Source organism: Adiantum capillus-veneris, chromosome 10 (assembly GCF_014529385.1).
Source record: "Adiantum capillus-veneris isolate H3 chromosome 10, ASM1452938v2, whole genome shotgun sequence".
NCBI classification, from domain to species: Eukaryota; Viridiplantae; Streptophyta; class Polypodiopsida; order Polypodiales; family Pteridaceae; genus Adiantum; species Adiantum capillus-veneris.
Window position 1 is genome coordinate 138379063 of NC_140940.1, and position 23660 is coordinate 138402722.

General features: G+C 46.2%; 1 protein-coding gene across 3 annotated transcripts in view; it reads right to left on the reverse strand.

The window, feature by feature from the left end:
* Positions 1–853: 853 nt before the first annotated feature.
* LOC147449730 (uncharacterized) overlaps positions 854–23660 on the reverse strand; it is a 109745-nt gene continuing 86938 nt past the window's right edge. For all 3 annotated transcript variants that reach the window (XM_086522077.1, XM_086522079.1, XM_086522078.1), the window contains one exon: positions 854–1471. In XM_086522077.1, coding sequence (XP_086378203.1) covers positions 1403–1471 — 69 coding nt within the window. In that variant the 3' untranslated portion in view covers positions 854–1402. The remainder of the gene's footprint in view (positions 1472–23660) is intronic.

Sequence of the window (23660 nt, forward strand, 5' to 3'; positions counted from 1 at the left end):
CAACAAAAAAATGCGATAATTGATGGAAAAAAATATATATCTAAAACCAGGAGGGCTTTGTTGGTCTGATTCATTTTGTCAAATTTGACTGCTTCAATAGAAGCTCTTCTTCAAGTCAAGGTCGTTGAGACAGAAGTTGACATAAAAATTTCGATGCCATTATATTGTCAAATTTGAAAAGGATCCTTTGAACTATTCAAGCTTCAATCTTTTAGAGCTGCATCATATGCTACAGGAACTCAATATCTCTTACTACCATCCATTATCATTGATTATGGTAAGCAATAGCCTCCACTGTGTACTTCAACAAAGGTGTGTCATATACTTCATGATTGCATTATGGTAAAACAACTCAGCGATTATTTAAGAACACGCAATAGTCCAATCATATTGAGCTTGACATGCTAAATATACTTCATTCATTTAACAAAGTGAAATCAATCTTGTTCACAAAGCATGCCTAAACTACACAATAGAGAAAGAACTAAACTACACAAATACAGAAAGACAGTAAGACCTATATTGCAAAGCCACACACACTTGACGAGTGGTGAGAGACATTCAGGGTCTTCACGTATCAGTGGGTTGATGAACAAATGTTTCAGTTCATATCATAAAACAGACTTTGTACTGCTCCAGTTCCTCTTCAATGCACATAGCTCAAATCTTTTAAACAAAGAGCTTGAACCCCAAACAACATAAATTCCTTTTATCAGACCTTGCGCAAAGCGTCAATGTCGCCTATGAAAACTACTGATGAAGAACACGAACCGTTGGACTTTGACAGCCAACAAAATTCACCAGTACTTAACCATTACCACAGTTTTCAAACAAAATTCATCAGTGTGGTGACTAGTACTTAACCATTACCACAGTTTTCAAACAATAATTGACAGAAACAGGGTCAAAATGGGGTGCGAGCACCTTCACTTAACCTTTTCTAGGAACCCCAGCCAGCTTATGACGACAGTCTCGCTAGTACAGTCTTCGAATCGACCCACAAATATCTCATTAGCAATGCAAGAGCTTTCCTCTCTGCCTTCTTGAACTAGTGTCAACTTTCCCCATTTATGTGGGGGCTTTAGATTTTGTGCCACTGTTTAAAGCTTACACCCATTTATACTGGACTTTCCTAGGCACAGTTCCGTCATAAAAAGAAAGGGCCTCAAACATAGCAGATCCATGGGTATGGTGTGGATACAAAGATCAAATAATCATGGCACCATGCATGGAAAGAAAGGACATGGGTAAAGAATATTTAACCGATCAACTTGAGGTGACTATCCCCATATATGAAATGAGTGGATATGAGTAAAGAATTTTAGTGCAAAAAGGCTAACCGCCTTCAGGTGAGGCAAAGATAGACCTGTAACATAGCCCAGACCTGTGAGAGAGAGAGAGATCACAAGGCTTTGAGGCTTTCAAGAACATCCTCTAGCACTAAAGCCCAGTGAGTCCAATGCGTGCCGCCCTGCAAAGAAAGTCAAACAGATATATCAAAATCGTGTTGCTCAAACCCCATAACATTCCTAATGTGTTTAGGATATTGTAAATAAAACATTTTTGGGCTACGATTGATGATGAAGGTGAATGTGTGCGTGAGTGAAAGACCTAGATTCAAATCTCAAAGACATTGCCCAGATTGAAACACATAATAGTGTGCAATTCTCCAGCGAGGATATACACACTTTGGGGACAAATTTATTTAGCTGGCCAAATCCGATGAGCAAACACGTTTTTACAACATCAAAATATGGAGAAGTTGCAATGAAAGGCTCAGGTACCTCGCAGATTGTTTCAGGCTGTTCTTTCCCCTATTATGACCATACAATCTTCTTTCCCCTGTTCATCTCCTGCAATTCAAGAGCTGAGGAGATCCTGCTCCTTGGTACTACTTAAAGGAAACAGACGAAAGAAGGATATGAGGCATACATACTTGAAGTGGATAAGGAGGGAGTTAGTGTGCCATTCATTAGAGCTATGGCATCTCAGGATTTGTCCAGTCAATCCCAGTATCTCCCAGAGACAGGTAGTAGGGAGTGAGGGCTGTTTTGTGGCTATGCCCGCCGCCCGGCCATAGTGAAGTAGTTTTCTCATGTGTAGCCATGTGTAACCTTGGGTTTTGGCTCTATTCCATGGCCATAGTGTCTTCTGCAGGCCTAGGATATTTATACCCAGGTCTTCCCAAAGCCCTCGGGGCTATTCAGCCCCTTCTCTTCGTATTTTCCCACTTAATTGGTTTTATTACCAAGTCGTGGGGGCATAGGTCTGAAGGCATCAGGGGTCACTTCTCAGTTTTCATCCCAGCAGGAGCCTTGGGGAGGAGGGATCTGCCTTTTCGGACAGTCGTCTTCTCTTGCGTTTTTGGTGACACCCAGCTTGCATTTTTGGCAGCTTCCAGAAGCAGCAAGATGGTGTCGCATGTGAATCGGAGCACCTATTTCCTCGGGGCATCTTTCTCTTGGCGATCTCATATGGAGGGCACGTATTCAGCCGCTGGTGCAGTCCATGGATAGTAGAGGATCTTCCAGGACGAGATGCGGTGGTGCTTTGTTCTCAGGGCATGTTCTGGCTGGTGCCCATGTGAGGGCCGAGTCAGTGGTCTCGTGTGCAAGAGCAGATGGCGGCAGCAGTAGCAGTTGTGTGTACCTTGGGTATATCCAACGAGGGCATCTCAGTTCTATGTCGGACCACCCTTGCTCACTTTTATCTGAAGTTTGTTAGCAGCATGGAGAGCCTTTCCCAGATCTCTCGAGAGCCATTGACAGGATGAGGAACAGCAGGGCATATGATCATCATGGTCTAGTAGCAGAGCACTGGTAGACCAGTGTTGTTCAATCGTGCCATGTGTGAGGGATTACTTGAGACTTGGTGATCCTACAGAGCCTGGGAATTACCGCACTAGTATGGTAGAGAGTTGAGAAAGAAACTTTGTGTGTGTGCGTACTCTGTCAAAACCCTCTCAAATAGGTAGCGCTACAGTCCCAAAACTCCACGCTCCATGTTGGTTTTAGCCTATTTTAATGTTATAAAATATGACCCCTTTCATACTCATTTTAGAAGGTTTTTAAACCTTAGGCTTAAAAACAAGTATAAAAGAGTGAGTTTCCGGCGAATCTAGGTCACGTTTAACTCTGCTTTTTCCACACCTCCAGACTCAGTGTCACAAACTGATGACATGGCGGTCCTGCTCGGACATACAGTTTGATGATGTGGCATGACCACCTGCGGACAGAAAATGATGACGTGGCAATGTGTTGTACGGACAGGCTAATGTGGACAACTGTACGGATTTTTCGAAATTTGCGCTAACATGCTGACTTGGCAGACAATACGGATTTCTGCGTTTTGCATTAGCAACTGCTAACGTGGCAGACAATACGGATTTTTACGTTTGCGCTGACAGCTGCTGACATGGCATGCTGTACAGATTTCAACTAGTTGCTTTTTGAGCGGTTTTTGGACGAGATGCTTCTGAGGTTCTTTTTGCAGCACACAAGTTTTTTATAAAGAATCTTTGTGCCCCAACCCCGGAGTTATTAGCCACTACATCGCACATCGGGCGCGCTCCTATCTTCATCGCTCCGTCTTACAGGGCATAAGCCATAAAGAATTCCAGATTACTCATTGGAACTCAGAGAATCTGACAAAGATAACACCTTTACCTGGGCAGGCAAAAGAAAAGTTGAAAATCTGACGCGGTAATTGAAGAAAAGAATGAAGATTTGGACAGATTCTTGGTGGAAAATTTTGCCAGAGCAGAGTATCAACGTCAATTGCAGGTTGACACGTGTGAAAAGATTGATCAAGTGCTCCGGAGATCCGAGACTTGTGAAACACCTAAAGGATTACTCGATTGATGAGATTTACTCGAGATGGCGTGAGGCCATTGCTTCTCCTCTCAGGTCGAGAGGAAAGTTGAAAGGACAGACGAGTGCAGAAAAGCAGAACCCGTGCTCACAGGAAGAGGCTGACAGAGCTCTTGAACAAAAGACAAACCAAAGGACCACCAAAAGATAAGCCAGAAAGTTACAAAGCAGCAACCGAGCGCAAAAAAGGAAAGATGAAAGCAGGACTGGTACCACATTGCATGGAGACCAACCCGAATCAAATGAACAAAAGCACAAAACTTTGCTGTGTTGGGTTAAAGGCCCAAATGGCTCTCTTTTGTGTATAGTTTTAAAGGTTACTAACCTTTGGCCAAGTTCACAAATGTGAACTTGGCCACTAACTTAAATTGGTCCTATACTTTATAATAAAGAGAAGAGATGAGCCTAAAAATAACTCACTGTCAAATTCCCCTACTAAGAATCGTGCTCTCTCTCTCTCTCTCTCTCTCTCTCTCTCTCTCTCTCTCTCTCTCTCTCTCTCTTCGTTCTCTAGTGCTCCCCCTCTGCAGGCCTTCCCCACCTCTCCAAGGCACAAGCCCTACACTTCTCCTCGTGCTCTATCACTTGCACACACTGCTACGCTCATCAACTGGTATCAGAGCCAAATTAGGGTTTGCTCCCAAACCTGCAAACACTGATTTTCAACCAAGGAGGTCAACTTTCAAGCGAAATTTTGCAATTTCATCGCCAAAGGACTCGTCCCCGGACACTAGAGGGCTCCCGGCAAGTCAAATGACCTAAAACAGGCTGAAATTAGGTCAAAATCAATAAACTATAGGTTATGACAGCAAAATATAGGTTTTGCAAATCATGTATTAAGGTGTGGGAAAATCTTTGCTAGGTCCCCGCTACCCGAAAACACAGAAATTGCCGAAAAACAGGTCCCAAAACAAGTGTTTTCAGCAAATTTCAGATTTACGTAGGTTTTTACAAGTGTATTTTTGATACGTTTACATTGGGGAAAGTGCAAATTGATGCAATCTACGCACATTTGACAAGGTTTGGCTATGTATGACCATTTGTGGCTCAATTTTGTGCAATTTGATGCTACAAATTGGGGCTTTTGCTCTTCTAAGGGCTGTGCATTAGTCTTACGTATATTCTGTGAGGCTAAAAACAACTAAAATTGTTGTTTTTGAGCACAAATTCACTCGCTGAAATTTCCTGCGCATAAATTTCAAAAATTGTTTTTTGTACCTAAATCGACCCATTTTGCCCCAAATTGCTCATGTGACCATTTGGAGCTGTAGTGCACACTCATGTGAGGTTATACTCCAGTTTTTGTGCATTTTGCCCAAAAATTCAGTGTATTAGCCCTCTTATTCGTGCAACTATGGCCTCATCTTCTTCGGATGTGAAGAATCTCTTCGAGATTAGGAGGTTCGATGGAATAGGTTTCGACCTTTGGAAAGACAGGATCCAGGGAATCCTATTTCTTAAGGATTGTGAAAGGCCACTTGAACAGGTAAAGCCACAGAATATGACGGACGAAGCATGGGTTAGCCTGAACAAGAAGGCAGTTACATACATTAAAATGGCCATGACCGATGAGACAGTCATTGATTTGAAAGGTTTCACAACTACTTTTGATGTGTGGGAGAAGTTAAAGGCGATGTATGAGAATACAACGCCTGTCAACCAAGTGCATTTGATGTGAAAACTTGTTGGCATGCAACTAGATGAGTCCAAGAGCGCTGCAGAGCACTTGTCGTTGTTCGCAGGTACTTTGTCGCAGTTACAGGATTCAGGTTGCCTCCTTTTGATGATAAGTTGAAAGCTATCTTCTTGCTTATGACCTTACCTTATTCATGGGAAACATTGGTGGTTTCATTTTCGAATAACCCCAATTTGACCTTTGATGGTGTTAGGGGTTCTATCTTGAATGAGGAAATCAGGAGGAAAGCAAGTGGAGAGGGAGGCAGCTCTGCAAACATGGTTAGAGGCAAGACAGAGAAGAAGAATGTCTATGCACAAAGGAGTAAGAGTAAGAGTAAGGAAAGAAGAAATGCCAGCAAACGCAAGGGTGATGTGACTTGCTATCAGTGTGGCAGGAAAGGTCACAAGAAACCTGATTGCAGGTACTACAAAGCCGAGTTAGAACGGAAAAAGAATGGCGGAGACAAAAAGAAAGAGAAGAAGGAAGTCAAGACAGATTCAAAGGATAGCTCAAAGGACAAAGAGAAGGCCAATGTGGCTTCTAGTGTTGTGATTGAGGAGCTGTCAGATGTAGAGGACATCTTGTGTGCCATTTTGTCAAATGATGATGCTTATGACCTTGATGCCTCTCTTAATGTTCATTCACACGACATGCAGATCACCAATAAGATTGATGCTTTGTTGACTGTCAATGATGCATTATCCCAGACTTGGATAGTTGATTCCGGTGCTTCATTTCATGTGACTCCTATCAAGGAGTGTTTCTCTACTTTTGATGCAGGCAAGCATGGCCATGTATACCTTGGAAACAATCATGCATGTTCCATTGAGGGTATTGGCACTGTGCATCTCTCCATAGATGGGCACAAATGAGCTTGTCTTGCATGATGTTAGATATGTGCCGGGAATCAAAAAGAGTCTACTTTCTGTTGGTCAGATGGATATGCCTGGTTACAGCATCTTGTTTGAGAGAGGATCATGGAAAATGACTAAAGGCTCAAGGCTGATTGTAAAGGGCACAAAGAAAGGGACACTTTACTACATGCATGGAAAGGCCGTGTTGGGCAAGTTTATTGCATTGGTTGAAATTAACTCTCACATGGAGTTGTGGCACAAGAGGCTTGGCCATATGAGCCAAAAGGGCCTTTCTAAGCTTCGTACTTTAAACAAGCTTGATGCTAAAGGCATAAAGCTTGACTTTTGTAATGAATGTCAATATGGCAAGCAAGTAAAGCGTTCTTATTACTCCGGTGTCTCTCGTAAATCTTGTGTGCTTGATCTTGTACATTCTGATGTATGTAGCATGCCTACTAAGTCTATGGGAGGTGCCTGCTATTTTGTCTCCTTTGTTGATGATCATTCTAGGAAAATTTGGGTTTATTTGCTTAAATCTAAGGATAAGCCTTCGCTGCGTTTAAGAAATTTCATGCATTTGTGACCACCCAAACAGGTAGAAAGCTAAAATGCTTGCGTACGGACAATGGGGGGGAGTTCACAAGTGCTGAATTTAACAAATTTTGTGAAAATTTGGGCACTAAGAGAGAGCTTATTGTGCCATACAGCCCCTCTCCTAATGGTGTGGCTGAAAGATTCAATAGGAGACTTTGTGAGCGGGTGAGATGCATGTTGTCCGCAACTAATCTCTCTCATGGATTTTGGGGAGAAGCTTTGAAAACTGCAGTCCATATATGCAATCGATCCCCTCACATGTCTTTGAAAGGTGACATCCCTGAAGAGGTTTGGTCTAGCAAGCTTGCTTCATATAATCACTTACGCATTTTTGGTTGCGAGGCTTTTGTGCATGTTAGACCTGAGTTGAGGAGTAAACTAGATGCAAAGTCCATTAAAGGCCTTTTCATGGGATATGGTGAACAAGGCGAAATGGGTTACAAGATTTGGTTACCTCAGCTCAAAAGGGTTATACGCAGCCGGGATGTTGTTTTTAATGAGGCAAGGCTGCTTCAAAACAATTGTGCCTCAATGCATGACCATAAAAGGGTCAAATTTCAGCATGACCAGTTACCTGTAAGGCCTATTCTTGACCCTCAGGATGCACCACATATGGCTGAAAATGTAGATGATCCAGTGGTGTTTGAGCCAGAAGATGTTGGGCAGCAAATTGAGGCTCCTGAAGGGCATTTGCAGCCACGAAACAATGCTGAAAATGGTGCTGAAAATGATGTACAGCAGCCCATTGTTGATGATTTTATCATGCCACCTGATGTAAACCCATTGCCGAATAATGTGGATCATTGGGTGAGGCGGTCTACTCGTCCACGACGGCTTGTGAGTAGATATGATCTCTCTTTGCATTACATTATGTTGATAGATGAGGGAGAGCCTCTTACGTATAAAGAGGCAAAGACATGTGAGCACAGCGACAAGTGGGAGCTTGCTATGCAGGAAGAGATTAAAGCTTTGCATGCTAATCATACATGGGATTTGGTGGAATTGCCCAAAGGAAGGAAGGCTATTCCTAACAGACGGGTGTATAAAATCAAGACAGTTGATGCAAAACCCAAGTATAAGGCAAGGCTAGTTGCAAAGGGATATGTTCAAACCAAGGGCATAGACTTTCAAAAAGTGTTCTCTCCTGTTGTGAAGATGACCACTTTGCGTGTATTGTTTGCCATAGTGGCTGCCCTTGATTTGGAAATGGACCAAATGGATGTACATACCGCTTTCTTGCATGGTGATGTGGAGGAAGAGCTTTACATGAAGCAACCCGAGGGCTTTGTTATTCCTGGCAAGGAACATTTGGTATGTATGCTCAATAGAAGCTTGTATGGGCTGAAACAATCATGTAGACAATGGTACAAGAAGTTTGATCGCTTCGTGCTTAAACATGGTTACAAAAGAAGCCATGCAGACCATTGTTTGTATACCAAACGTGATGAGGATGGCAGCCCTATCATTCTTGTGCTCTATGTGGATGATATGTTGATAGCTGCAAAGAAAAGAAGCATTATTGATGCTCTTAAAGGGCAGCTGAAATCTGCATTTTCAATGAAAGACCTTGGGGCAGCTGAACATATATTTGAAGTGTTGTTAGAAGGCAAAGGGACCAACGCATATTGTATTTGTCGCAAGAACAGTACATCGAAAAGGTGCTGGACAGATTTAACATGGCTGAAGCAAAGCCTCTTGGCGTGCCATTACAGCCATATGTCAAAATCTCCAAGGATGATTGTCCCAAGTCAAAGGAAGAAGCCAATGATATGCAAAGTGTGCCTTACGCTTCGTTCACTTATGTATGCTATGGTTGCTACTAGGCCTGACATAGCCCATGCAGTGGGAGTTGTGAGCCGGTTTATGGCTAATCCAGGCAGGTTGCATTGGGATGCAGTGAAGTCCATTATGAGGTACTTGAAAGGGACTAAAAACAAATGCCTCTGCTATGGTAAAGGACCATTGGAGTTGAACGGATTTTGTGGCTCTGACATGGCTGGTGATGTGGACACACGGAAATCCACAAGTGGCTATGTGTTTACTCTTGCGGGAGGTGTTGTTTCATGGTGTTCTAGATTGCAAAAGATCGTTGCGTTGTCTACTACAAAGGCTGAATATATTTCAACCACTGAGGCTTCTAGAGAAGCTATTTGGTTAGTACGCCTTCATTCGAGAAGTGCTTGAGGATGGCCTTATTACATTGGTTAAGGTCCATACATCACAAAATCCAGCAGATGCTCTCACTAAGTGCTTATCCAAAGCACAACATCAGCTATGATACAAATGGTGGGAGTCACGTAGCTTAAAGGCGCCATTTATGCCTTTAAGTGGGAGGTTGTTGGGTTAAAGGCCCAAATGGCCCTGTATAGTTTTAAAGGTTACTAACCTTTGGCCAAGTTCACATTGAACTTGACCACTAACTTAAATTGGTCCTATACTTTATAATAAAGGGAGGAGATGAGCCTAAAAATAACTCTCTCAAATTCCCCTACTGAGAATCGTGCCTCTCTCTCTCTCTCTCTCTCTCTCTCTCTCTCTCTCTCTCTCTCTCTCTCTCTCTCTCTCTCTCTCTCTTCGTTCTCTAGCGCTCCCCCTCTACAGGCCTTCGCCACCTCTCCAAGGCACAAGCCCTGCACTTCTCCGCGTGCTCTATCACTTGCACACACTGCTGCGCGCTCATCATGCCGCACATGGGGCAAAGTGAAAGATCAAGAAGCCCTCATTTTCTTTGATGAAGGAGCTAAGGCCAACTTTATTGACGGCTCGACTTGGAATTACGCTCGATAGGCTAAGGCCACAGGCGGAGGCGATTCTAGCGGCACTCGGACCGAATGTTGCCATTACACCTGTCATTGGCAAACCGAAGTTTGCATTGTCAGGGGTATTTAGGGCACGAGGACCTTTATATTATGACTTTGGAAGGGTGTGATGTCCTCCTAGGAATCCCTTGGTACCACAAGAACAACGTCGTGGTGACTATCGGGCTAAGAAAGCGACTTTGACGAATGAGAAGGGCAAAGAGTTGTACTTGATGAAAAAAAAAAAACTAAAAAGTCGAATATGTCTGACCTCAAAAAGGAACGACAAGATTTTCTGAAAGTTGAGGCTGACTGTTTCTCTGAGGGCGTACCAGGCGAGTTGCCTCCTTCACGTCCTGAAGATGACATGATTGATTCCTCGTAGTACAACACCGAACCGGCCACCTTACAGAGTTAGCCGAAGCAAAAATAAAGAAACAATGAGCCAGGACAGATTTCCATATTACGAGGATGAATTGCTCCTGGAGACGTCTACAAGACAGCTTTCAGGACGACTTTTGGGATTTTCAAAGAGTTTTTACAGGCACTGTGGAAGCATAATTTGGTTATAAATGCAAAAAAGAGCGATTTTTTTTCCCCTGAGAGACTTCCTCGGACATATCGTCTCAACAGTAGAGGTAAAGATGGACCCGGCCAAAATTGAGACTATTCGTTATTAGCCTGACTTGAAGAATGCTCATGAGTCGAGACAATTTTCATGCCAACTTGGATATCAGATGAATAGTGTCACCACGGCTTGGCATCACTTCAAAATGACTGAGAAAGATACATTGGATGACTACTGCCAGAGGTTTTGGGATAATTATTTGCCAATGTCTTCATTTCAGAAGATTACTTTGAAAGACCAGATTGAGCGGTTTTGTTGTGGTTTGCCAAAAGAGATTCAAAAATATTGTCTGAACCAAAAGTCTACCTCTATTCAGAGACTTAAGCAACATGCTAAGGAACAATTTGGAACGCATGCCGGTTCATTGACTTGTCTTACAGACAAGATAGTATCCACCTCAACAAGGGAAGAGTATGCTAGATTGAAAAGAATGAATCAGAGAAACCAGACGCAAGTTCATCAAAGGATTCAGAGAAAGGGATCAGATGATAATGCGTCTTAGGGTTCCGATGATTGAGACTGACGTACCAATGGACAAAGAAAGTGAAAGACGCTACCCACAAGTCCTTGGGCACCAGGAAAGAAAGGAAAAAAGGAATCAGCTAGTAGATAAGAGAATTCCCTAGACCCAGATAAGATTTTTTAACATTGCTTTTGCCAAGGTACACAAGGCTCTTGAGAAGTTTCAAGCACGGCATAAGAGGGCAACCGACAAGACTCGATGTGACTTGCAGCTAAGGAAGATGATTGGGTGCTCTTACGGTTTGAGAAGGCACGCCTAAGGAAACGAAAAGGAAAGGAGCAGCTTTTTTTTCCAAAGCTAAGAATGACTATGGCCCTTTCCGGATTCAAGAGAAGATAAATGATGTATCCTTCAGACTGAAGTTGCCAAAAACTCGGAAGATTCACAATGCTTTTCATGCAAGTCTGTTGAAAAATTTCAAGGGTGAGGTGCCAGTCGACAGGGAGCCTGAGGAGCAACCTGAAGGGCAAGAGAGCTAGGAGACACTCGTTCTAGAACAGATACTGGCTCACCAGGAAAGAAAAGAGAAAGGTAAAGTGAACGGCAGTTCTTAGTCAAGAACTATCTGCACTATCAATTATAATGGACTACCTTTGGGTTCTACTCTATTATCTACAGCTCTATCTAAGACATCTACAGGCTGCAACCAAAGAAAAATAGCAAGCTATTGCAGCAAAACTGACTCGAAGAAACTTACCTTCAAGATGGAGCTGAACTTCACTATTATGGCAGCATCAGGAAAGGCTCTGGCTGTGGCATGGAGTAGGCTCTACAACAGCAGAGAGAGGTGGTGAACTTAACTTAGAGAGAAGGTGAGCTGGTATCTTCACCTGGAGAGGTCCAGGAATGAGAGAGAGAGAGAGAGGACACTCTTTAATGTGGGCAGAAGAGCTGAAATAGCAGAGTGTCTCCCTGCTTTTCTACTACATTCAGGAGAGAGAGGGCCGAGTGGCTTTAAAAAGAAGGAAAAAGAGGTGTGAAAATCATTTTCATAAAGCGAATCTTTTTTAGGTAGGAACCAGTTTTGCTCATTCTGGTGATTGTCCAATGTTAAGGCCCTCGTGCATACATCGCACAAAGAACCTAAGACACTGAACACAGGGTTCCTCTCGAGCCCGGGAGCGAATCTATGGTCGGGTCTATAGTGGCCAGTAAAACCAATGCAATATGATAAGATGCAAGCCCTCCAGGGTATATCCACCTCGACTCGATGAGCCAATGCGGGCTCTACAAACCAAAAGATAAGTGTCCAGATCTCTATGGCTCATACATCCACTGACATACAAAATAGGGGTTCCGTGACCCGCACAAAAGACCAGAACTTGGCCTCAAGACCTCACAATGCAATAGCACACTCTGGCTCGGAATAGACCAGGTGGCATAACCAACACCCAGCTCGCAAGTAAGATTCCACAACCAAAACAAGATGCATCTAAGACCCTCTAACTCATACCATCCTCCACAGCATACATCACAATGGGTTTCGTCAACCCGGATCAAAAGGCCTGCTGCTTACATCCGTGATACAAAGAGAACACAAGCCTGCTCTGGCTCAGCTGAGACCCACTCAAAACCTGCTCTCCAAACACACCCAAAAGTCTCAACCTGCTGCGTATCTGCTCTCTGCAATGAAAACTCCACTTGACCCTCAACACAAGGGATCTATGCCACAGCCCCCTGCTGGCGCCTATGCTCAAAGCGAATGAGCGCGAGGGACCAACACCCTGCAGCCCCAAACCTGCTCCTGTTGACTGCCGTGTATGGATATAGCTCGTGGCCCCTTTCAAGGTCAGCACGCAGCATCAACCAGCCCCTGCTGGACGAAGAAGAATCCAGCCCCCGATAGGGCGACCTGAATCCCAGCGCGCTAACCAGCAGCACCAAGGCCTGTGTATTCCTGCTCGCTGTTTTCTGATTCCCTGCTCTCGAACCCGAATGTCCGTGAACCTAACTTGTGCATATCCGTAGCCCCTTAAACCCATTAGCGCCCCCAAATCCCATTCGCACATTCCCATGCCACACTCTTCCATTCTTCTTCTTTAAGGACTATGTGTCCACAAGGGGGCTTTCCCGCTTCACGAGCCTCTCGTAGGCCGGGGGCCCTCCAGAACCCGAGAGTCAAAGACAAGTAGACGAGTAAGGGTACCGAGTGACAGTGAAGGGTCTCAAAACAAGCTGGAGAAGAGAGACCCGTAATGTCACAAACTGGTGACGTGGCCACCCTGTACACATACATGGCTGCCCGGTGCTGGCATGGAAACGGCCCGCGAAACCCGGCTGAATGCTGACGTGGCACTGCCGTACGGACAGGCCCACGAATTCCGGTGCAAAACGCAGAGCTGACACGTGGCAGCAGCGTACGGAATAAAGCAGGGCAGTTTGCGTCAGCTTCATCTTCTTTTGGCTACGCAATTTGAGAAAGAGAGAGAGAGAGAGAGAGAGAGAGAGAGAGAGAGAGAGAGAGAGAGAGAGAGAGAGAGATGAAATGTTATATTAACGTCTTCAAAAGGCCATAATGACCTATGAGACCCGAAAGTTACAAAGTGGTGGATCTGATACAAAGTCCGAGTAACAAAATAACCTAACAACATTACAAAACAAAGATATCTACTATGGGGGCCTAAGCTGGTCGATGTGAGCCAAGCATAAAACTAAGCGGGAAAACTTGGGTGGCTTGTTGGGATGGCTGAATCACAAGAGATCTACCATCGGTCATTGGCGAATCTCATCAATTTCCTCCATGGTTAGTAGTCTGACTGGGCGTCGTGCATGCCTGGCCAGCGTCTCCGAATTTTCTGTCGTAGAACCCATCGATGTTGTGTAGCTCTTCGCAGTCGTGGGCGCCTGGATTTCCCTAGTTCAATCGCTCGGTCAATCAGTGTGCCTCTGGTGTGAGACGAGGGGGAGCTCTGTTGTGGGAGTGGCTCTTGCGGCCGTCCCGTGTCTGCTTTGAAGAAGTCTGTGATCCGTCTTTGAGACTAGCTAGCCTCGCCATTCATCAGGCTATCTCTGTGTCTGTGCAGCTCGAGTAAAAACAAACCCAGACATCTCTGATCTTCGTATCCCATGACTCTTGAGAGTGGTCCAAAACCCTCTCTGAACAGGCAGTGGAAGCGACCTCGTATCTAGTAGTAGACGGGGCAGCGGCATGTATAGTGTAGCTCTGTCTCAGGTTCTGTGTTACACAAGGGGCATGTCCTGTCCTCTGCTGGTACTCCGTTGTACCTCCAAGTCTCAATCCGCAACTGGTGAGAAGATGTGCGTAACTGGCCAATAGCACAACGTATCCCATGAGACAAGTGGGTATCCATGTATCTGGGTCTCACCACAAAACCATCTTCCATAAGCTAGAGAAGGTGGTCTCTGTAGAAAGCCATCTTCGTGCCCAATTCCTGTGCTGGTTGTATCCATGTCCTCCTAGTGTCTAGCTGGGTTAGGTCTTGGCGGATGAGCTTGGTGATCTCTGACTGTGTAAGAGTGAGAGATGGTGCATCCGGTGAGTAATGGAATGGTGGCAGCCTGTCTATGCTGAACCCGTGTGCCCGAAACCATGATGTCATCTCCCCATACCAGCATGTTGTATCTCCTTGTATGGCTAACTGTCGACAGGATTCAAGTGCTATGCGAGCATATCTGTCTCTAGGAAGTTCCCATGTGCCGTTTATGAAGGAGACTGATCTGGTGAGCGCCCCCACCACAAGTGGGGGGGCCGCTAGCTTTGCTCGGATAATGGCACGTGGTACTGATGCATTGGCTCTAATGAGCCGCGAGATCATAGAGACGAGAGGTTTCTCCATGTTCCCCCATCCGTCTGAGCGACCCGGCCTCCCGTGGTGATCCAATGAAGGTCCCCATATCTCGGTTCCATAGAGCAGTGCTGAAGCCACCAAGGTGTCAAAGAGCCAGAGCTTCGTCCGGAGCTCCTGAAACTGAACCTGCGAACATCCTCTCCAATCTACCCAATGTTGCGTGGGCTCTAGTAAGTCTGGTCTCTGCTGCTCTTCTGAGTGAGAATGTAGGTCCGCTAAAAACCACTCCAAGGTAAGTGTAAGCGTCTCTGTACTCCACAGTCTCCTGGCCGCATGTGAATGTAGGTGCTGACCTCCTGATCCACTGTGGGGTCGTGTTAAACACCATAATCTTGGTTTTACCCAGGTTGACAGACAAACCACTTTCGTGTGTAAACGTGTGCAAAGCATCCAATTGACGTTGCATTCCCTCTGGGGATTCGGAGATCAACACTATGTCATCAGCATATAACATAAGTGGAATCCATGTCCCTGCCAACTGAGCACCTTTATCCCCATCGCTGTCAATGTAGTCAGAAACCTCATCCACATACATACCGAAAAGGGTAGGAAAGAGCGGGCAGCCCTGCTTCACCCCAATAGTGGAGTGAACCGGTGTAGAAAGTCCCTCCGGGGTGCATACATGCCCTACTACTGATCTGTACAATGCCATGATTCCCCAAATGAGTTCTGTGGGTACTCCCATTTCCTGTAATCTGCGCATCAATCTAGCTATGGGTACCGTGTCAAAAGCTTTGCGGAAGTCCACAAAGCTACAATCGATCCGTCTCCTATGAGATCTGCCTTCCTCGATGATGGCCCTAAGTGTTAGGATATGGTCAAGAGTGGAGAAGCCTCTCCTGAATCCTGCCTACCCAGTTGCACGTATTCCTTCCCTCTCTGCCCATCTACTCAGTTGTTGCTCAAGAATTCATGCATACAACCGTGCCAGTGTGTGCCCAATCATAATAGTGCGATAATTCCCAGGCTCCATGGGGTCTCCTGATTTGAAGATAGGTACGATCATAGATAGGCTCCAAGTGTCCTGTAGGCCCTCACACATGGCCCGGTTAAACATAACTGCTAGGAGCTCTGCTAGTAGGTCTTTGGCATGCATGAAATGCTCAGCGACTAGGCCATCATGATCATCTCGCAGTCTTCATCCTGTCAATAGCTTTCTTCACCATCTCAACGGTGAAAAAGCCACATGCATGTGGGCATGGATCGGGGGGGTTGGGGAGGGGCGGCTGTCCAGGTACTGTGTACAAAGATGATGCGTATTGACCCCATGTCTCTGTGGAGGAAATAGCCGGGGAGGGGGGGGGGGGGGGGGGGGGGGGGGGGGGATTGCTCATGAAAGAGCCGCCACGCCTCACGCGAGTCCTGACTCAAGAATAGCTGATATAGATCTTGCTCGAGTCGAGCCAAAAAAGCCCTCTTCTTTCGCCGCACCAAGCGTCGGAAGTCAATTTGTGACTATCTGTGAGTGACGTCTCCCAACAGCACCTCCCTCTAAAGTCTGGCTCTAGTCTGGCGGCACTCCTTGTCATACCAGCTGTTCTGAGGCATGCTCCCCGATCGGCGGCTCTGCTCAGGTTGGGTGTGTGGGTAGGCTTCTGCTGCTGCCTCATGTAGTGTCTGTGTCAGTATATTAGTTAGCTCCTCCAGAGGTCGCCCCGGGTCCTCAGTGCATAGGCGTCTGTAGATTCCGTCCATGTATACAGAATCCGTCTCCCATGTGAATGTGTAGCGAGTAGGGACTGCTACTCGTGGCCTGTGTGCTACACTGAACTGGAAGGAGATGGTCATTGACACCAGAGCATGATCCACTGCCACCCCGACCAGTTTGGGCCCAACTGTGAGATCCTGGATACTGGAGATGAGATTCGGTTGTGCCATGACATAGTCCACTGTGCTGGCTCCATGTCTGTGTGGGAAGCATGTAAATCCTCCCGTTGCAAGAAATCTCTGTAGGCCGTTCAAGATGGCCAATCCATGTGCAGTGCCCATGTCTATCAGGTGTCGCCCATACTCAGTATATTCCATATCATGTGATATTCTGGAAAGGCCCGTCTCTTCAACATCTAGTTCTCTTAGCATCTCCTCTAAAGTATCATAAAACACTGCCTGGTGATGGGCAGTCCTAGCATTGAAGTCCCCTAGGATGATAATGTCACCGTCCCTGGAGAACTCCCATATGTCATCATCCAAAATAGAGAAAGGGGACTGTCCTCTGGGTGATGCATAAACTGATGTACTCGGGGGAAAGTAGCAAATAGCTACATAGAGGTATCTGCCTGTCTCTGCTTTCAGTCTCACCCACATGTATCTAGCTTGCTCGTCCCTGCGGGCTATATGTATCAGTGGCTGCAGATCCTCTCTAAATAACACTACCACTCCTCCCGAGCCCCGCCCTCTGTGCTCTGAGCGTGTCTCCTGTCTATAGGCTGTCTCCCACATGTATCCGCTGATGTGAGGCATGGATTGCCCAGGGGCCTGGTGTGTCTCAGAGTAAAAGATGATGTCTCTTCCAGTAAAGCTATCCTCAAAAGCCCCCACATCAAGACGCATAGATCCATTGCAGTTCCAGGCAGCTACTTTGAGTGTGGTCCCATAAGTCTCGCACCGTCATGTGGAGCGTCGCTCTAGTATCACCACTTTCCCGTCTCGGTAAAAAGCGATCTTGCCTTTTCCTCTTGCCGCTCTAATCTCCGGCATTACTTCCTGCATATGAGCAATCTGCGAGAGGGTGAGATCGTCCCCAAGAAAGATGCCAGTCTCTTTAAGAGTTGGTCTTTTCTTCAAGACTGACTTCTTTGCTTCCATGGAGGGAAAACGGAGGATGAGTGCTCTTTCTTTTGAGGTTTCTCCACTGCTCTTTATGTTGCCCACTCTCCATGCCCTTGTGTGCATCGGCTCAAGAATCCCCATCAAGGTTGTGAGTTCTTTTACTTCTTCGTCCACATTGCCTTTGTCGTTAAGACCGCAAATTCTCACATGTAAAGCGCGCACCCTTCTCCTCTGCTCCTCCTCTAGTGTCTGATTGATGATGTTGTTGGGTGTGGACGTGGGCGTTATCTCCTTGCCTTTTCCTTTCTTGGCCACCTTGATCCATTTCTCGGCTTCATGCGCCTTCTGTTGAGTTTTGGTAAGAACATCCACCCAAGAAGTCGTCATTTCTTTGTGCTGCTCTTCTCCCTCTTTGATGGCCCGTACTTGTTCCTTGATCGTGTTGATTTCGTCGATTATTGAGGGTTGCAGTTCGCCCTCTTCCACTGTGTTTCTTGATCGTGCTTCGGCGAGATCTTTCTTGAGTGACGCGATCTCTTCCTCTTGGGCCGTCACTCGGTCTTCCAACGTGCTTATCTTGTTCTCTTGGATCAGCACGCGTCCTTCGAGTATGTTTATTAAGCCCCAGAGATTGCGATTCAACTTGGTAACGGTCTCCGTCATTTCCTCTTTGCATTTTTGAATGGCATCCTCCAGGGGGTCGGCTTTATCGTTTTTCTTCCTCATGCTTGATCGCCGTCCGCAAGGGAGTTAGATGACGTGTGCACCCACCCTAGCAGCGGGTGCGGCAGTTGAGCGAGTGGGGGGGTCGTCCGCAAGGGGGGGTCACCAGGTGTGCGTGTGCACCCACATTAACGACGGGCGCGGCGGGTGGTGGAGCGTGAGGCGGTAGGGGCCCGAGGGGGGGGGGGGGGGGTAAAGGTATGGTAGAGAGAGTTGGGGAGGGGAGGGGGAGGGGTTCCAAAAAAAAAAAAGACTTCCTACGCGTAGAAGGTCATCCTACGTTTAAAAGAGAAAAAAAGGGGGGCATGCTACGCGTAGTAGAGGCGGAGACATGCTACGCATAGAAGAAAAAAAGGGGGGGAAAAAGGGGGGGGGGGGGGGGGGGGGGGGGGGGGGGGGGCTGCATGCGGGCACAGCAGCGCGGGGGCTTCCGATGGGAGCAGCGCGCAGGAGCGTGGGTGCAGAGGCAGCGGACGGGGGGCGAAGGGTGCAAAGCGCGCGAGCCTGCAGCTGGAGCATGGGCAGCCAACAGGCGTGAGGGAGGTGCGCGAGCAGAGGCAGCAGGCGAAGGCAGGGGGGGCGGGGGCCGGGGGAGCCTGCACAGAGAGAGAGAGAGAGAGAGAGAGAGAGAGAGAGAGAGAGAGAGAGGCTTTTGATTTTGAAGCTTTTGGGCTCTGCTTTTAGCATCCCTTGTAAACCTATTTATTAGTGGTTTGGGCTCTCAATTCTTAGAGCATCTAGATGCAGAGTCTGAGAGTGAGTCCCGACCACTCGCTTGTACTTTGAGTTGCAAATTCATACAAAAAGAAATACCGAAAGGGGCGCCAATCTTTGGGGCCAATATCTCTAGGCACGGAACTCCGCCGGGGCAGTGTCCCCAGTGTCGAATCAATTGTGAATTGTGAACTGTTTTGAAGTGAATTCTTGTGGTGTTGCGGTAGAATCTCGACTGGAGTGTCCAAGTCTGTTACAGTGGTATCACAGCGCGGCCGATTTCTCTTCTACCGGGAAATCCGATCCTTCTTAGGCGACACTTATGGCTTCAGACAGAGATAAGTCGACTCCCTCTGCATCTAGAGATGCGGGAGGAGATCACTAAGAAGATTCACCCGAGTACGGCCTGCCTTGGCCTACTCCGACGGAGCTTGAAGAGACGGAGCGTCGACAACTCATTGACGACGCAGGAAAGATGATCCTAAATTTTGCGAAGGACCCGAAATTTGCAAAATATCTGACTCAGACCTCCTTCGACGAGGCATAGCCACCCCCCAAACCAGTACTCAAGAAACCTCCTACCCCAAGGATGTTTACTGAGAAGGGATTAGAAGAGGTGGTTGATGCACGGATTTCTCACCTTTTTGACGCGCAGAACGAAGTAGAAAAGCACCACAAAAAGCAGAAGGAAGGAACTGACTTCCCGGGTTATTTGGGCGTCAGTCTACTTTTGCCTCGGCCAAGAAGTAGAAGCGTGTGCGGTTTGAAGGATTACCTAGTTCTTCTTCTTCTTCTTCTTCGAGTTCTTCTAGCTCTTCCGATTTGAGCGAAGAAGATAGAAAAGGCAAAAAGCGAAGCAAAAAGCAAAAGGGCAAGAAAAAGGCAAAGAAGTCTAACTCTCATCCAGTTTCGGACAGTTCTAGAGAGGTCTCGTCTTCAGATAGTTCGCACTCCGACGACCGCAGGTTCTATGCAAAGAAGAAGAATTTTTACAAAACCAACCAATATGACTTTCTGGAAGATAAAAGCAAGAAAGCCCGAGAGTTCAAAGAAGGTGGACAGTCAATTAAATTTAACACGTTTTCTAGTTTTTGAGATGCTTTGAGGGCTTTGGCCTTCATACAGCAATTTGACATAGCTTTCTCTGAAGGGCGTTACCCAGAGCACTCCAAGATTCAGAGGGCTACTTCCTACTTCAGGGGAAATGCTCAAACTTGGTGGTCCACACTTCTATTGAACAGGAAAGCGCTAGTTAAATGGCTGAAATTTAAAAGGCTTTTTATTTCTTCTTGGCTGACTCGAGAGTCCGAACGCGACATACGAATTGCTTGGAACTATCTTCGGATGACCAAGAAGGATACTTAGGACGCATATTGCGAGAGATTCTGGAGCTCTTTTCTACCAACCTCTTCATTTAAGAAGATCTCGTTCAAAGAACAAATTGAGCAGTTTAACTTGGGACTTCCTACAAAGATCCGAGATCACTGCTTAGAACAAAAGTCGGATTCCATTCACGAATTGATGAGTCATGCAAAATGGGGTTTTGCCATTCATTCAGGCAATTCGACCTACCCCACAGATGAAATCATGACATAAAGGAATGAACAGACTTCGAACAATGAAAGTAGAAAGAAGAAAAGTGACCCAGAAAAGAAAGAAAAGGATGCACGACCCAAGCTTACTCTTTCCCAGAGAGCTCTCTACATCAAAGAGGGGAACTGCTTCGGATGCGGGGAAACTGGGCATATCTCCGCGAAGTGCCCTAAAAACGCACTGAAAGAACAGAACGACAAGGACGAAGACAGGCCTGAAGGTTCAAGAGCAGCTGAGGAACGTGGACGAAAAGGCAAGATGAAAGCAGGACTGGTTCCAGATTGCATGGGTACTGACCCAAACACGATTGATGAGGGTACAGAACTTTGTCGAGCTTGGGGCAAAGTCAAAGACCAAGAGGCCCTGTTTTTCTTTGATGGAGGAGCCAAGCCCAACTTCATTTCACCTGAATTGGCGGCGCGGTTCGAGATCACACCTGATCGAATGGGACCGCTAGCAGAGGCAGTTCTAGCGGCACCCGGCAGGGACGTAGCCATTACACCTGTCATTGGCAAACTTTAGTTGCATTGTCAGGGGTATTTGGGGCATGAGGACTCTTACATAATGCCTTTGGAAGGTTGTGATGTCCTCTTGGGAATTCCCTAGTAACACAAGAACAACGTCGTAGTCGACTATCAGGCAAGAAAAGCGACTTTGACCACAGAGAAGAGCAAAACCATTGTACTTGATGTAAAACTTAAGGGTGAGTCTGTCCCTATCGTATCGGCTACAGCCATTTCAAAATTAATGAAATCCAATCTGCTTGTTTACTCGATCTTCTTGAGAGAGATGAATGATGAGAATAGGACAAATATGTCTGAACTTGATAATGAACGCCAAGATTTTCTCCACACTCATGCCGATTGCTTTTCAGAGGGCCTGGCAGGTGAGTTACCACCCGCTCGTCCTGAGGATCATACCATTGATCTGAAACCTGGAAGCACATCACCGAACCGGCCACCTTCACGTGTGAGCCGAGCCCAGAACGAAGAAATTATGAACCAACTGAAAGACCTCTTGGAAAAGGGTCTTGTCCAGCCTAGTCATCTACAAGACAGCCTTTTGGATGACTTTTAGGTTATTTGAGTTTTTGGTGATGCCTTTTGGCCTAACCAATGCTCCTGCAACATTTAACCGGATGATGGACAAGATTTTCCGAAAGTACAGACTATTTGTTGGCACTTTCTTTGACGACATCATTGTTTTCTCCAAGGGTGAGGCAGAACATAGAGAACATCTGCTTTAAGTCTTTTAGACATTACGAGATCACAAGTTGGTGATTAATGCGAAGAAAAGTAATTTTTTCCTACTAGAGATACACTTTTTGGGACATATTGTGTCAGCAGCAGCAGGAGTGCAGATGGACCGGGCCAGGATAGAGACTATCCGTGATTGGCCCGATTTAAAGAATGTCCATGAAGTTCGAAGCTTCTTGGACTTGTGTTCGTACCATAGACGGTTCATTAGAAAGTTTGCAGAGGGTGCTTCTCCTTTGCATATTTTGACACAGAAAGGAGTCCCTTTCTCGTGGGGACCCACAGAGGTGACTGCCTTTCAGACATTGAAAGAGAAATTGACTACAGGACCAATTTTGACTTTGCCGGACTTGCAAAAGTCATTTGAAGTATATTGTGATGCTTGAGGTCGTAGTCTGGCTGCGATTCTAATGCAAGAAGGCCATGTCATTGCTTACGAGAGCCGATTGTTCTCAAGGCCGGAATTGACAACACAGATTTATGAGAAAGAGCTTTTGGCGGTTATCCATGCTCTTACTCAGTGACGGCAACACCTACTCGGAGCAGATTTTACTGTCTTTACAGACCATCAGAGTTTACGCTGCTTCTGGTCACAAAAGCAGCTATCGGAAAAGCAGATGCGGTGGGCGAACGTCTTGTCACAGTTTCACTTCCAGATTGTCCATGTGCAGAGACATAAGAATTTGGTGGTAGATGCTTTGTCTTGGAAGCCGTTAGTTCTAGCTATTTCCGCGATACACCATAGGAGCTTCGAGGATATGGTCGATCAATATGCCACAGATACAGATTTTGCAGACATTTTCTAGCGGATACGGGATGGGGAGACAGTAGCGGGATATTCCATTCGGGATGGCTACTTGATGAGGAAAACCATGTTGTGCCTTACACAGTTGTTGAGGGAAAAGGTTATGACCGAATGCCACTGCCCACCTTTCACAGGTCACCGCGGCATTGCTACCACCTTGAAAGGGGTAGAGAGATACTTCTTTTGGCCGACACTCAAGAAGGATGTGGACGAGTTTGTGCGCAGTTGCTTGGTATGCCAGAAGGTAAAGTTTTACATGCATAAAGCACAGGGATTGTTACAGCCTTTGCTCATACCCACCTGCTCCTGGGAAAGTATTACAATGGATTTCATTTTTGATCTCTCGAGAACACCGAGTGGTCACAATGGTATCTGGACTATTATTGACATATTTAGCAAGCAGGCTCATTTCATTCCAGTGAAGAAAACAATCAAGCTAGATAACTAACCGAGACTGTTTGTGGCCCAGATCTTCAGAGTGCATGGCATTCCCGGGACGATTGTCTCCGACAGGGACCCCAAATTTACGAGTTTGTTTTGGAAGGCTATTTGGGAAAACATTGGCACGCGGTTGCAGTTCTCATCATCAGACTGACGGGCAATCAGAGATTGCCAATTCAATGGTACTAGATTTATTGAAGTCTTACATCTCGGATCAAAAGACGCAATGGGAAAAGTATTTACCTTTGGTGGAATTTGCCTACAATAACACGATACACTCTTCGAGGGGGAAGGCGCCATTTGAGATTATTGAGGGTGCTACGAAGGTTCCACCCTTCCTAAGCACGAAAGATGAGATTTTTGAAGCCGATAATTACACCCGCGACTTGGACATGGCTTTTGCCAAGGTCTGCGAGGCTTTGCAAAAATCTCAAGAAAGACAAAAAAAGGCAGCGGATCGCCATCGTCGCGATTTAAAATTGAAGGAGAACAATTGGGTGCTCTTACGTTTATAGAAGGTACACCTAAGAAAGAAAAAGGGAAAGGAGAGGCTTTTTCCAAAGCTTAATATGCGCTACTAAGGACCTTTCCAGATCTCCGAAAAGA